Source organism: Diabrotica virgifera, chromosome 8 (assembly GCF_917563875.1).
Source record: "Diabrotica virgifera virgifera chromosome 8, PGI_DIABVI_V3a".
Lineage (NCBI taxonomy): Eukaryota > Metazoa > Arthropoda > Insecta > Coleoptera > Chrysomelidae > Diabrotica > Diabrotica virgifera.
In genome coordinates, this window is record NC_065450.1 from 56,453,486 (window position 1) to 56,470,128 (window position 16,643).

Below are 16,643 nucleotides of genomic sequence, written 5' to 3' on the forward strand. Positions count from 1 at the left end.
CCTCTTTTTCATGCTTCGTTGGTCAGCATTGTTAAAGCTTCTTCTTTCCTTGTCTCTTCTCATAAGATCTATGTCATCTACATATGCTAGGTACTATTAAGGAATGGGTTATAGTTCTTTTAATGCCGCTGCCCTTGACAGTTCCTTCGACTGCTATGTTGAATACTGTGGTTGACAAGTTGAACATGGTTGACATGTTTTAGAAGTACCTCTGTACTTATGACTTTTCAGCAAAGATATAGCGATTTTTCTGGCTTCGGTATTGTTCTATCATACTTATTTTACTCCTATCTATATTATCGACGTCGTCTGCAAATTTCGTGCATTTTTTATTGTTCCTCTGATATTGATTGCTAATTTTGTAATTTTTTTCTCTACAGTAATGTTAAATAGAGTAGGTACATGTTAGACCGTCTCCCGGTCATACACTCACCGGCACAAAATTCCGCCACCCAAAATTTTTGATTAAGTTTGACGATTTATAACTTAATCATTTGTACTCCGATTTTCAAGATTCTTGCACCAGTTTGTAGGTACATATATTGACATCTTTTGGTATTATTCCGGTAACACAAAAATTTTGCTTGCATGGCATTATACAGGGGTAAATGGAAGCGTTGTATTTTCTCCTAACTTTAAAACATTCTGTGGAACAATTGAAGAGCTAATTTTATTTCATAGTCCTGTCATATTATCCCGGAGGCATAACTAAAATTTTGTTTTTTGAATTATCCGAATATCTCTTTTCTTGTAAGAGCTGTACCATTTTTTGTAACTAAAAACACTGATTTACTCATAAAATATAGGTTAGATTGATAAGATTAGAATGACCCGCATGCTGCCCAGATCTTAATCATATTGAGTATTTATGAGATGAATTAAAAAAATGCTATTCGCCGTCATCCTAGGCCTCCAGAAAATTTGGTGCAGTTATGGCCCTGGTAGTGGAATATCGGGCTATTCCCCGGGCAAAGATAACACATCCTTATTCCATGCCAAACAGATTGCGAGCAGTCGTTGCTGCAAGAGGTGGACATACCCGCTATTGAATTGCTTTGTTTTGTTGTTAATTCTGTTTTGTTTTGTTAATTTCAGTGCGTTTGATATTTTTAATTAAGAAAACCTTCAAAACAGTGTTTTTACTTACAACTCTTACAAAAAGAGAGATATTCGGATAATTCAAAAAACAAAACCTTAATGATACTTCCAGAATAATAAAAAAGGAGTATGAAATAAAATCAGCCCTCCAATTTTTCCACAGAATGTTTTAAATTAGGAGAAAATACAACGCTTCCATTCATCCCCGTATAATGACATCTAAGCAAAAAATTTTTGTTACCGGAATAATGAAAAATACCACCAATACACGTACCTACAAACTGATGCAAGAATTTTGAAAATCGGATTACAAATAATAAAGTTACAGATTTTCAAACTTAATCAAAAATTTTGGGTGGCGGAATTTTGTGCCGGTGAGTGTAGTTATTTAATAGTGGTTTGTGTCTATCAGTTTTTTTTGGACTCGAACATTATTGAACTGTTTGAATGTTTTTCTTATTAGAGCTATGCGTTAAGTTGCTTTATTGAATCCTTTTATTGAATTGGAAATTTGAATTAATGTTATCATAGACCTTTACAAATTCAATGTACAAGCGATGTGAATTTACCGAGTGTGAAAATTTATGGGATTTTGGTTTTGAATGCGGCAGCACCTGGGATATTTTTTTTATATGTATAAAAAACAGAAATCTTCATGTTCATCGGATCAGTACTAGCCTGATGTATATGATATCGCAGCCTTTAAGATGCGTTCAGTTGCAATACAGAGTTGGGCTAAAGAATGGAACCAAGCAAATATTTTTGAAACGAAAAGAACAATATTTTTGAAACTTTGCATGCAAGTACAGTGACGCAAAACGCATCTGTTGCTATACTTTTTGTTACTAGTTCACTTCCGGTTTCACCGGAAATACCCTTAACTTATTTACTTTAAATGAGACACCCTGTATATTTTTGCAGATTTTAAAATAACTTTTTATTTGTAATTCATAAATACCAAGTTTGGAAGAAAAAACTATTAAAACAAGAAATAAATCTCTTTACAGTTAAAAAATAGGTTAATTTATTTACGTTATACCAATGATAATAAAAATAAAAAAAAATCATTTCAAATGTTGAAAATGCCCGCCATTCACCTCTCGACAACGTGCAAGCCTATAAATAAATTCTTGAGTCACTCTTTCCAGAATTTCTCCACGTATTAGATCACATTCATCAATTATTCTCTGTCTCAAATCCTGCAAGCATGTTGGTCAATTAACGTAAACCCGTGATTTTAGATAACCCCAAAGAAAAAATTCTAACGGGTTGAGGTCGGGAGAACGAGCTGGCCACTCTAGGAATCCTCTACGTCCAATCCATTGATTTGGAAAATTCATATCCAAAAAATCCCTAACCCGTCGATCATAGTGCGGAGGCGCTCCTTCTTGTTGAAACCAAAAATTTTGTGGTAACTGGCCATTCTGTTGAAGTGCAGGAATAATTTGGTTATTTAGTAAATTTAAATACTTGTCACCATTCAAATTTCCGTCTATGAAAAAAGGGCCTATTAGTCTATTTTGAACAATTCCCATCCAAACATTTAACTTTTGTGGATGTTGGGTATGTGCTTCAATAATCCAACGAGGATTCTCATTCGACCAATACCTACAGTTATGGCGGTTAACAGTTCCATTTAAGCAAAAAGTTGCCTCATCGGAAAACACTACATTACTTGCAAAATGTTCGTCATTGTTACAAATGTCCATCATTCGTTCGCAAAACTCTAGCCGTCGGTCAAAATCATCATCTGACAATTCTTGAACCAATTGTATCTTATACGGATGATATTTTTCCATTTTCAATATTCTCCTTACAGAGCGTTGACTTATTCCATGGTTTAGTGCCAAATTTGTTGTGGAAGTTTGAGGTGATTCCTCTAAATCAATTGCAATATTTTGTTTAATAACTTCGTTGCAGTCCGTGGTCTTCCAGTTTTTGGCAAATTTTTGACTATCCCAGCTGCATTAAAACGTTTCAATGTTTTAGTAACCGTTGAACGTGATATAGGATTTCTTTCAGGATGCAATTCATTAAAAATATTACACACATCGTCATGAGTTTTAACACGATCACCATGACCGATTATCATTAATATTTCAATACGATCTCTTTCACTTAAATGAACCATTTTGAATAAAACTTATTTCTGTCAATTAGTTCAGTAACAGTTACCTACTATGCTAAATTCAAATAAATACAACAATAGTTTTAGTCTATAGTACTCGTTTATTTTTAATACAAAAAATTATCTACAGACACTTTTTAACTATTTTTTTCTTCCAAATTTGGTATGTATGAATTAAAAATAATAATTTCTTTCAAAATATGCAAAAATATACAGGGTGTCCCATTTAAAATAAATAAGTTAAGGGTATTTCCGGTGAAACCGGAAGTGAACTAGTAACAAAAAGTATAGCAACAGATGCACTTTGCGTCACTGTACTTGCATGCAAAGTTTCAAAAAGATTGTTCTTTTCGTTTCAAAGATATTTGCTTGGTTCCATTCTTTAGCCCAACCCAGTATATATTATAACAAACAAACCTTTCGTCGACTTGGAGAAATATCAGGAGTGATCAGTATTGCTTGTATATGATCAATATTGTTTCTCTATAGTTCAATGATCTTGATGGAAATAGTGACCTTTATTATAAATTAAACCAATAACATATTTTCTATGGCAAACAAAATTTTAATATATTTACTGGTCTATATATAAATAATCTTTTAATTTCAAAAAACCTATTTTGCAAGAATTAAAAGTAAATAAAAAGAGTTTTTACTTTTAATTCTTAAGAATTTTAAAATCTTTTTAGTATGATAAGGTAAGTGGAAAGGAAAGGAAAGAAATTCATCTGTGTGATAAGAAAAGTGACTAAGGTATGTAGCTTATTTATAACTATTTTTTCAAACGAAAAATATATTTTTTAAGTTTACCGAATATTTTTGTTTATTACTTGTTTTTGGATTTAAGACGTACCCAGGGCCGCTCCAAGGCTTTCAAGCGCCCCGGGGCAAGTAAGTTTAGGCGCCCCTTTCCTCCTTCCTTTGTAAGTAGTTTTTTGTAGCTTAAATCGTTATACGGTGTACCTACAAACTATTTTTTATGTGTTAGGAAAGTATCAGCGTCATCATAATCTAACCGTTATCGTCCACTGCTGAACATAGGCCTCCTCTAAGTTTCTCAATGTCTCCCGATCTTGAGCTACCAGCTATCCAGTTCCCGACAGTTCTCTGTACATCGTCACTCCAGCACGTTGGTGGCCGATCTCTGCTTCCTTTATTCGATTGTCCGCCAGCGGTCGCATATTCCAATAATTTTTTAGTCCACCTGTCGTTCGGTGTTCTTGCCACATGACCTGCACACCTCCATTTCTTTTTTGCTACATGTTCTACTATGTCTTTGATTTTTGTTCTTTACCTGATATTATTTGGTATTCTGTCTCCTTGTGATTCTTAGCACGGCCCTCTGGGTAACCCTTATTTTCTGCTCTTAGATTTTCAGCAGCAGAAAAGTAATATACTGATAAGTTATTATAAAGTAATATACTGATAAGTTATTATGAATAATACAAATATTTACAAAAACAACGATTACATTATCTGAGAACAAATAAATATATAATTATTATTATTATATCCATTTGCTCACGGTTTTTGCTCCATATTTAAAATATTCGCTTGAATTGACATACAATTTGGCATACGCATAGCTCATCAATTATATCTAACAAAGAAAAAAATTGATGCTTCGTCGTCGGGGATGAAAAAATATACGTTAAAATTAAGTCCGGAAGTGGATAAACTGACTAATTCTAAGCAACTTTTGTTCCATATACAGTTTTTTCTACGAGTGTGCAAAAATGTCTACTTTCGCGCATGCATTTTAGTTTAGAAAGTTTTACTTTTCCGCACGCGTGTTACTTTTCCGCACGCGTTCTACTTTTCCGCACGCGTTTTACTTTTCCGCACGCTTGTTAATTTAGATATGTTAATATGGTCTTAAAGTAATTATAATTCATGCAATAAACTAATATTTAGATATTATTTACTAATTTATTTCAAATATATCTTATTGTGTTCATGTTTTAATGATAATAACGCGAGAATTCGATGAAATAAAATAATTTTGACATAATATTCCAAAGTAAAATCAGTAGACAATAAAAGTGGTTTTGAATCGTCGTCATGGAAACCAAGATCGTCGTCATGCTAACCAATTATGCTGAAACTTTGGTTTTGACAACCTTGTCAAAGAATTAATTTTTGTATGTATTTTCATATTAATTAAATTAATTTATTAAGATTTGGTCATTTTTTAAAGACTCGTAGAAAAAATATTGTTCCTAACGCTTGCAGAAAGTCTCTTTTCAGCACTCGACTGCTTGCCGAACTCCCGCTTCGCGTCGTTCGGCAAACTGCAGTCGCGTGCGGAAAAGTATGACTTTCTGCACTAGTTAGGAAAATAATTATTTCACTAATCAAGTATAGTTATTTTCCTAACAAGTGCAGAAAGTCATACTTTTCCGCACGCGACTGCAGTTTGCCGAACGACGCGAAGCGGGAGTTCGGCAAGCAGTCGAGTGCGGAAAAAGACTTTTTCTACAACCACTATTCAAAGTGCACTTTTCTGCACGGTTTTATGTTAGAAAACTTGATATTTTCTCACAGTATAAGATATTTGACATTAGTGTACAGAAAAGTGACGTTTCTGTGCCGCAAAGTGACGTTTCTGTGCCGCAAAGTTCTTTTCTGCACAGTTGACTACCTCATTCTGAGTAACGTTATATTCTGTTTACATCCGTGGACTACCGCATTCTGAGTAACGTTATATTCTGTTTACATCCGTGGTTAAACTTTAGACAAATATATAACCTATAAGACAATTATTACATTTAACTATAGCATAGAAACTAAATTATGGATGTTACAACTGTTTTATTTTACAACTTAATTCTTATTAAACATTTTATAATTATCAAATAACCAATAAGGATTTAGCAACCTGTGCAAGAGACGTCGAACGAAGTAGGTTTTGTGTAAATCCGTGACTGCATAAATATAATGTCAATAATGTGTAATAATTGTTTAAATTTAAACAAATTAAGGCAGTGCATTAATTTTTTAACTGATTTCTGTGCAATTTATTTAGGTATAAGGAATTTAAATTGATTAGTAGGTATTAATTAAATACAGTTTAAAATTTATCACATAGGTACCTATTATAATTAATCGTCGTTTAAAAATTGTGATTTTTATTTTTAGGCAAAACTGTGCTTGTAGAAAAAGTATAGTGTGAAACACGTGCAGAAAGGTAATTTCTCACTCGTTTGAATTGCGGCACTCGCTTGCGCTCGTACGGCAACTTTTCAAACTCGTGAGAAATTAGTACCTTTCTGCACTTGTTGCACAATATACTATTCTGCAAGCGTTAGGAACGATATTTTTTCTATGAGTCTTGAGTTAAAAGTATTGAGTTTGAAAAAAATTATAGAACAGTTTTTGCTTAGATTTACGTTCTCTATCGAATTCCGTGGTAATGTTAACCAAAAAATTGTCCACCCCTAAGAAGTGGTGGGAACCACCCCCAAGATAAAAGCACACATCGGCATAGGGTAGACTTTTAATTAGGAGATTAGGCCCAAAATTTTATTAAAATCAATGCAGTAGGATAGAATTCGGAGGTAATATCCTATTCTTGCTCCCATTGACTGGCGTATATTTGTAAAATAAACATTTTTTTTTGTTTCCGACAGCAGTAAAATGTATTTTGAATTAAATAAATTACATACATTCTTTTAATATTTATATTACTGAATACAGAATTGAATACCCTTTCAAATAAGATATTAAACGACCCCTAGTTTTTTTTTAAAAAAATCTTCGATTACGTCATCACGTCCATATGGATGACGTCATTCGTACGAAATATATGCCAGAATATCCTAATTTAAAAATAAAAATCGACCTGTTTTGGGACTTTTCCTTAAAATCGCCGGTTTACGAAATATCGAATTTATTCCAGACATTTGTACCATACTGTATAAGGAGGTATTCGCTTAGCCACAGCTGTCCTTTGCCCTTCCTTTCTTTTCTTGAATGGCGCCGATATTTATCTTGTGATCCTTCTTTTCTTTTAAAAATTCTTGTTCCTTGCTGTTAAGAGTTAGTATCTTCCAGGTCGACATCATCAAGATTCCCTTTCTATTTTTATTTATATACCTACCGTTTTCTCTCCAAGTTATTTTTCGCAAATCATCCTGTTTCCGCGGCTTATGGTCGGTTCTATGAGCCGCTTTTAATTTTAACCTTGACAGGGAGCTAGCACCAAGGGCAGGCCTCTTTCTCTTGGATTAGGAAAGGAATGACGTAGGACATGACGAAGGAGATACTGAATTCATCCTTCTGTCAACTGCCATGTTCACTGACTAAGTTAGGTGGTTACCGAAATCGTAAATATTAAACATGATCCAGTAAACAAAGATCATGGACCTAACGAAAGAAGGTCTCACTTTTTCTACACTTTCTTTTTTTTGGATAGACATGACTATGTTTTTCGAATGTGACCCCATTAAGTTGTCGTTCCATCGTTTTCGTGGTCTTCCCAATGATCGCCTTCCTATTGGGGAACCGTTTTTCGTCGACCTTACTACTCTATTTGTTGTTACGTCGGCTTATGTGGTCGTTCCATTCTACTATTCTGTTACTTTCCCAGTTCTTATGTTCTCCACCTTGCATCTCCGTCGTATATCTGTACTTCTAGCTCTATTCCATAGTGTCTTACCGTCGATTTGTCGAAGGGTTTTTATCTATGCTGTTTTTAGAAATCTTTTTGTCCTCTCTGTGTCAGGTCGTGCTTCTGCTGCGTATGTCATTATTGGTCTGATGACTTTTGTAAATTCTGCCTTTCATTTTTTTCCGATATTTTTGTTTCTCCATATTGTTTCATTCAGGCAACCTGCGGCTCTGTTTGCTCTATTCACTTAATTTTCCATTTTTGTTTCAAGCTTTACGCAGCTAGATAGGTGTTTCCTAAATAATTAAACTCCATCATGTTATAATAACCATGCATTTGGCTTTTTTGGGAAAATTATCATGTTAAATTTTCTGTCGATTATTTTAAATTATTGGTGCAGCATACGTTGTGAATCATCCTCACTTAGGGAGATTAGTATTGCATCGTCTGCGTAGCAGATTATTTTAAGTTGTCTTTCTCCCACTTGGTATCCTTTTTTAGTACTTTTATTACTTCCTCAATGATCAGGTTGAACAATATACGACTCAGGGAATCCCCTTGGCTTATCCCATTGACAGCTTCAATTGGGTCAACTTAGTTCTTCTTCTACCTCTTCTAATTTTACTTTTACTATAATTTTTTAATTTTATAAAATATCTCAATTTTCATACATTAAATTTAGCTTCAAACAAATACCTTTATATTTTTATCACAATAAATTAACTAAAATTTTCTTTAAATAAAATTTGCAGATACGATGAGTCAACAAATGTTGCTTCTGGGTATATTAGTAAGCATAGTTTCCATAGTTTCTTCCCATGTCGCGAACGATTTCAAGTTAGTAAGATCCCATATTTTACACGAAGAAAAATTAGAAGAAAGATCCTCTAATAAATTAGACGATGATGATCAGTCACTGCACTTACATGAAAATCATCAAGGACCTTACACAGGAAGTTGCAAAGGAGGATTAGAATGTGTACCATTTGTAAGCTGTCCAGGTCATTATTGGGTGAAAGATAAAGCTTATTGTAAATCTGTTGTTGGTAGGAAAGGTATCTGTTGCAGTTCTGGAAAAAATTTAACAAGTAAGTAAACAAATTACATAATAGAGAATTTTGGAATGAATGCAAAAAAGTAGACGTGAATTTAATCTAATAATGGACCAATGATTCATGATAGAGCATAGGATGCTTAATATTGCATGAGCTCTTTTAATTCATTTAATCTAGTAGATTAATCCACGTGTATTCTTTAGACCAGGGGTTCCCAATCTTCTAGAAACTGCGTACTACCTGAAATAGTTTGAAGATTTTAGCGTACCATCAAACACCGGGAGGCATGGAATGGAAGAAATTCCATCCCGATCCTAATTATTTTAGAAATATATTTACTATCAAAACATGTCCATTGGCAATATTTTAATTAACACTTAAGTACTAACATCTTAAATCAATGACGTAAACACTAACTAACCGCCTTACAGACGGGTTTAACATTTTAGTGGTAATTTTTGTTTGTGTTATATATGTTACAGTTCAAGTTGATTCTCAGTTAGAGTTGACTCCAACTAGTTGGAGTCAACTCCAACTGAAACGAGCAGTAAAAGTTGATTTTAAAAATTTAAATCAACATGTACTAGTTGGAGTTGACTCTTCCTGGATCGATTCAGTAAATGTTGATTATACGAGAATCTCAAGTGCATTTTTGATGAGTGTGCGTTTCTTTGTTTTGACCGTTTCAACTACTTATTAGTATAGTCTGTAACGTCGCCCACGTTAGGTAAATTATTCTGATTCGATTTTTTGAACAAACTTACTCAAAGAAATACATCCGTATAACAATCTTTATAACAAATACACAGGGTGTCACGCGGTACCGCGGTCGAAAAATTGTTTAACCAATTTCAGTAGTCAGTCAGTAAAGTGACTCTTTATCGAACGAGTCTGATATTACGAGCAGAGGAACAGACGCATTCGATAAAGAGTATTGAGGTGGTGCGTACAAAATTGTATCGTCAATCATAAAAAACATTAACACTTACTTACAACTTTGAGGAATTTTTTTTAATTTTAGACGAAATAAAAAATTCGTATGACAGTAATGACAGATGACTTTTGCATGATGGCCGGTTTTGATGTTTAATCGATAGTTATCAATATTGTATACCTACCTAATTACTAAATCTGTAAAGTTTTGATTTATTTTTTATGAATATAATTGCGAAACACTACAGAATTTTACTTTTTAACATAAATTTTATTAATAATAAGATAAATTTTGTACAATTTTTTTAATAATTAAAGTAAATAAATTTTAATTTCATTAAAATAAATAATCGATTGCTGCCATTGACCGTTTACATTCAATATCGGTTAATTTGATTAATTATCGCTGCACGTAAAGTAACATTCTTCTTTCAATACAACAAAGTGTTACTTTACTGCCGAAAATGAGGGCAAATGAGTACAATAATGAAAGATTTTAGTGAAGTTTGGCAATAAACAATGATTTTAAACAAATTCGCAAAAATACATAATTTTTTCACTTCGTACAAATTTTTTTTAGATCCGTTGTGCCTTTTTTTCTCTAAAATTGACTCTTGTCGAGTTATTAGAGACTTAAAATTTGAAAAACGCCAAAATAATCATTTTCAAGGTTTAATAACTCTGTTAAAGATAATTATTGTGAAAGTCGAGCGAGCGGCCGTGGAGTAACGGCATAATAGCTGGCCTCATACGCCAGTGCACGTGGGTTCGAGCCCTGCTAAAGACAAACCATTTTCATTTTCAATAATGACACGAGCCGTCTCACCGTGCCTCGGAGAGTATGTTAAGCAGTCGGTCCCCCTGGGCTAGTGTACATCGACACTAGATATTTGAAACAGGGTTAAAGATGTAATTGGCGCTGGAACTGTCCGAAAGGCAAAAATGCCATACGATATTATATATTATGAAAGGCAGAAACTAAAAAAAAATCAAAGATTTAGGCTACCTCTATAAGATCCTGAAAAAATGTTTGTCATTATTTCATTAATAAGATATTATTTTTAATTATCAACAATGAACGCTAACCGTGTATTGAGGTGACCGTCAATGTGAATGCGAGTGAGATTCACCATTGGACGGCTGGAATGGTGCATCTCTTTAGCACTCACCATTGACGGCCGCCTAATACGCACTTAGCGCTCATTGTTAATAATTAAAGATAAAGCTTAGTAATAAAATAGTGACAAAAATTTCTGCTGGATCTTGTAGATGGGGCTATAAACTTTCATTTGGTCACTTTCTGACTTTCATAATAATGGATTTAAACCGAGTTATTAAGCCTTGAAAATGGCTATTTTCGCATTTTTTAAATTTTAAATCGCGTATAACTCGACAACAATCAATTTTAGAGAAAAATCACAAAATACCTTTTTTTGCTCAGAATAACCCAAATGATTTAAAATAAAAATATTCGAAGTGAAAAAATTATTTTTGTAAATTAGTCTAAAAAAAATTGTTTAAACGATTTATCGATCAAGGTACTGCCTGGCACCCAGTAGATTTGTTATAAGGACCTCTTTTTGAGTAAGTTTGTGCAAAAAACTCGAATCGGAGTAATTTACCTAACGGGGGCGATTTAATTTTTAGAATCGGCTGTTTGTGTGAATCAGAATCAACTTTTACTAAATGGCATTGGGAAGAGTATACTTTTCCTAGTTGGAGTCTACTTTTACTAGTAAATGTTGAAGAATATAAATCTTCATTTTATATTTATAATCAACTTTTACTGAAACCAGCCGTTAGAGTTGACTCCAACTAGTTGGAGTCAACTCCAACTGGATAATCAACTTGAACTGTAACATATATATTAATGCAAAAACATATCTCGATGACTTACTGAAAGTATTGATAATCTAAAAGACACAGTAATTAATCTAGTTTTTCTGTATTTATTAAAATAAAAAAACATAATAACAAGAATGGAAGGATTGTTTTTGTACCTTTTTACTCCTGAAAAAAAGTGTGATAAAAATTAAACAAATTAAAGAATCTTAATAAAAATTTATAATCGTGTTAAACAAAGAGCAGGAAAAATGAAATTAAAAAGGTTTTTAAAAAATGTTAAAACAAAAAAAAACTGACAGGTACTATAATTAGTACAGTGTAACAATGGTAGTCACTGGCAACATTTTCATCACAAATTGATTCCACTTCGCTTATGTCGTCTTCTACCTCATCAAACCATTTCAAAAGAGTTTCCTCAGGGTCTTTATTCCTTATTTTATGTTTTTTTGACAAACTGGGGTACATTATGTGTAATGACGAACTGGGTACAAACACTAACACCCCGTCTATTAGACGGAAATCACACTTTGAGCCTAAATATCTTTCGAATAACAACCTGCCGCAAATTGCCGAATTCAATACTACTAAAGAACAACCCAACTTGAAAAGTTATAAACGGGTGACCTTCAAAATTTTCTAAGAAGGGAAATATCCCACTTTCGACAAGCGATGCCGTCTGAGAGACGGAGTGTTAGTACTTAAGGGTTAAATAACTAATATCACCAAGCTTTTTATAAAGACAACAATAAATATAATAATTGTTAAACCATCTCACTTCTGTATGAAACAGAATAGTTTTGAACCTGCCACCCATATCTTCACACATCAAGGAGAATAATCTTAAGTTCGCTTGTTTTATACCCACGCGACGAGTACCACATCAAATCTTCCCGCGTACCACCAGTGGTACCCAGATTTTTATGTGTTTTTGCTTTATTTACCATCTTATTCCACTCTCTCCGGTCCTAAATCGATTCTTACTAGTATGCAATTCTGACATATCCTTTTCAGTCTCCATTTTGAATAATATATCCTCTAGAAGTTGGTCTTATCAACTTATTTTTGGTCTTCTTTCAGTTCTGTTTTTCAGTTCGATGAAAACAGTTCGGCCACATTTTCGTCATCATATTTGAGCGATTCTTTGAGGTATATTTTAAACAATAGCGGCGCTAATAATCATCTCTGTCTTAAGAGGCTTCTCTTAAGAGGCATCTCTGTCAGCGCGTCATCAATATTAATTTGAGAGATAGTAGCCGCACCGTTTTTCGAAAGTTCTGCGAACCTTTGGCAACAGTGCGTAGGCAGTACGTGAAACTATTAAAGACGAAGGCATAGTATTGTGATAATAATATACTCCACAATTGCACAACCATGATATTCTATCTTTCTATGCTACTTTTTCCTTAAATAACGCTTTGGCCACACAAGAGATTTTTTACGGCGCGATAATTTACGGCGCCCATTGGTTTGACTACCTCCTCCACCAATTTTAGATGAAATACCTTCATAAATAAGTGGAACAAAATGTATCACTCTCCATTTGGAACATGTCCGATATATTCCAATATTTCAAGTTTCTTGATTTAGTAGGGTATGTTAATGGATAGTCGAGTAGGGTATAGAGTGAGAAGATCATAACAACTTTAAAACCTATATAACAAATTTAATTATAAATTAGAATAATTGAAATACAAATAATAAACAATATTTTAAATCCAAGACTTTTCGTTAAGAAACTGCTTTCTGGCTGCATCCTGTATCTCCGGCTTTTACAATATATAAACACAAGAGAAGACGAATATAGAAGAAAGCAAATAAAGGACACTTTGGCCACGTATTTACTTCCTTTTCTTCTAGGAAAGGACCGAAAGACAGTTGCAGGTACTCAAATCTGAGTAAAGATGAAAAAGATAAAGGCAGTTTTTGTTTTTATTTGATTCAGAGTTGGACCATCATCTCCATATAGCTATTTCAGCATATATGCATCCTCAGTGAAGCTATGCAGTCAAAACTCTGAAACAAATATCAACAATCCTGCATATTTAAGGGAAAACATCGCGATGCAATGTTTCCACCTTTTAAGACGCAAAACAGCGACATCTCTCGTAATACGAGGAAGACGAAAAGCCCTAGATACAAAGTTTGCTACTTTAATATAATTAGAATAATTGAAATAAAAATAATAAACAATATTTTTAGTCGAAGAAATGAAGCATTTTGGCTCGCAATTTTTTCGTCCAGCATGGATTTACTTGAAATTCTCACAAAAGGTAATATAAGGAATAGTCCAAGGATCATTTCTATATCATGCCGCTGTACGCTAAAACCTTGGGGGTGGTGGGCACCCCATCTCGGGGGCGGGAATTTTTTATTACATTTTAACCATGTAAATCGATGTTAAAAGTAATTCTAAGAAAAAAATGTTTTTTACATTTTCTTCGTAAAGCTAATATTTTTCGAGTTATTCGCGCTTGAAAGTAACAGTTTTTCGACGAAAAAATCGACTTCTTTAGAGGGTTTTTGAGAATATCTCGAAAAATATGCATTTAATCAAAAAAGCTGTAGATAATAAAATTGTATCTTTTAGTAACGCAAACCAAATTCTTTTTCTGTAATATCTTTAAGACCAATACAAACCGAGATACGGCTTGTTGAAAGTTAGCCTTTTTCGACAAATGCATAATATGAAATATTCAAAGCCAAATAACGGAAAAACTTTGCATTTCTCGAGGAAAATTTAAATAATAATTTTTCAAGTATACAATTAAACCTTTAAAAAAATAATAATAAAGTTTCTAGCCTGAAAATTAAGCGACTTATGATCAAAAAAGGTCGGTACCTGCTTTTCTCTATGAAAAAAATCAGTGAAAACAACCCCTAACTACCCTTCTAATTAAAAATTGGTCTTCACCTTTCTGCAGTTTCTTTTATATTTATATTATCAATATACCCAAGAAGTTTGGACTATTTGAAAGGCCTAATTTTAGAAAAATTGGAGTTTAAAAAAATAAATTTTTTGCAATTTCCCATTTTTCACCTTTTGCTTCAAAATATCTCCGAAAATACTGGAGATACGAAAAAAATGATGGACCACTAAATTGTAGCTTTTTTAATAATTAAATTTTCCTTGTACATAGATTTTCATGACAGTGATCAGTTAGCGAGATATAGCTGTTTAAAACATCTATTTACGAGCAAACACCCCCTTATTCGAGCCCTTTAAACCCACCCTAATTAAATACTACAGGAGCTCCCGAGATTTAGTTTACACAGTCTTATAACTCTTAAAAAATCCTACAAAGTCATTTTTGAAAAAACTTTTTTTCGCAAAAAATGAAGGAGCTATGTTTATAAAACAATTTTTTTTTCGAAAAATTCGAATAGTCCGCTTATGGATAATTCTCAATGTATGTATAATACCACAGAACCGGTTCGTATACTGGAAGATGACTAAAGAAACCATTTGTATTTGTATTTGTATATATTTGTAAATTCGTATTTTTTGTGTAAATAAATGTTTTTGTAATTCTTTAATTCTACTTTTTTTCTGTGTTGATATATTAAAATATCTACTTATAAAAACTGTAATGTTATTAAGGGTGGTTTTAAAGGGTTGAAATATTATGATATTATATCCTAAAGTATAAAACAATCATTATTTAACCAACCAAAACCAAATTTTACCCATATTAAAGTTTACAATATTTTTATATAATTTTTGACAATAAGGGGTAGTTTACACCCCTAAAAATAATCAACGCCCTTAAACATGATATAGAATATGAAGTACAGGGTGAGATAATCCTAATCCCAAATTTTTATGTAAATTGATGCAAGCCGAAATTATTCTTTTAGGATAAGTAAATTTTTTATATATAGCTCCAACAAGGGTGGTTTTACAGGTTGAGATATTATGATAGTATATCTTAAAGTATAAAACAATCATTGTGTAATTAATAAGAACCAAATGTTGACAATTTTAAAGTTTAAAATGGTAATTTATATTTTTTTACAATTAGGGATAGTTTTCACACTTAAAAAACCAAAAGCGTACAACGGCTCATTATAGAAAATGAACTAGATGGTGTAATGAGCCTAATCCCAAATTTTTGTACAAATCGATGCTGGACGAAAAAATTGCAAGGTTTTGCCATTTTTTCAGCTTCATTTCCTCGACTAAAGACTTTTCGTTAAGAAACTGCTTTCTGGCTGCATCCTGTATCTCCGGCTTTTACAATATATAAGCACAAGGGACGACGAATGTAGAAGAAAGCAAATAAAGGACACTTTGGCCACGTATTTACCTTCTTTTCGTCTTTTTGTCTCCACGTATTTACCTTCTTTATTTGGCCACGTATTTATATAAAGCACACTTAACACTTTTGACACACTTTTTTAGTACACTTTTAATGTATACTTAATAACTGTAAAATTATATTAAGTAGTATAACTCACGCCATTTACTTGGTGTCTGTTTCTGTTTTTGTTTTGTCTGTAGTTTTTTATTATTTTTTGCTTTGTCCACAAATTGGTAAAATTTTATGACACTAAAGCATACCTTACTTACTTACTTACTTACTTACTCACTTTGACCACGTATTTACCTTTTTTACGTCAGTAGTAGTAAACTTTGTATCTAGGGCTTTTTGTCTTCCTCGTATTACCAGAGATGTCGCTGTTTTGCGTCTTAAAAGGTGGAAACATTGCATCGCTATGTTTTTTCTTAAATAGGCAGGATTGTTGGTATTTGTTTCAGAGTTGTTGACTGCATAGCTTCACTGAGGATGCATAGATGCTGAAATAGCTATATGGAGATGGTGGTCCAACTCTGAATCAAATAAAAACAAAAACTGCCTTTATCTTTTTCATATTTACTCAGATTTGAGTACCTGAAACTGTCTTTCGGTCCTTTTCCTAGACGAAAAGAAGGCAAATACGTGGCCGAAGTGTCCTTTATTTGCTTTCTTCTATATTC

At 32.9% G+C, this 16,643-nt stretch overlaps 1 protein-coding gene across 1 annotated transcript in view; it reads left to right on the top strand.

Annotated features, from left to right (window-relative positions):
* The first annotated feature begins 3,935 nt into the window (after window positions 1-3,935).
* The window catches only part of LOC114339255 (chorion peroxidase-like), a 141,739-nt gene continuing 129,031 nt past the window's right edge, over window positions 3,936-16,643 (top strand). The window contains exons 1-2 of the mRNA XM_050658630.1: window positions 3,936-3,970; window positions 8,588-8,923. Of these exons, the coding sequence (XP_050514587.1) occupies window positions 8,593-8,923 (331 nt within the window). The 5' untranslated portion in view covers window positions 3,936-3,970; window positions 8,588-8,592. The remainder of the gene's footprint in view (window positions 3,971-8,587; window positions 8,924-16,643) is intronic.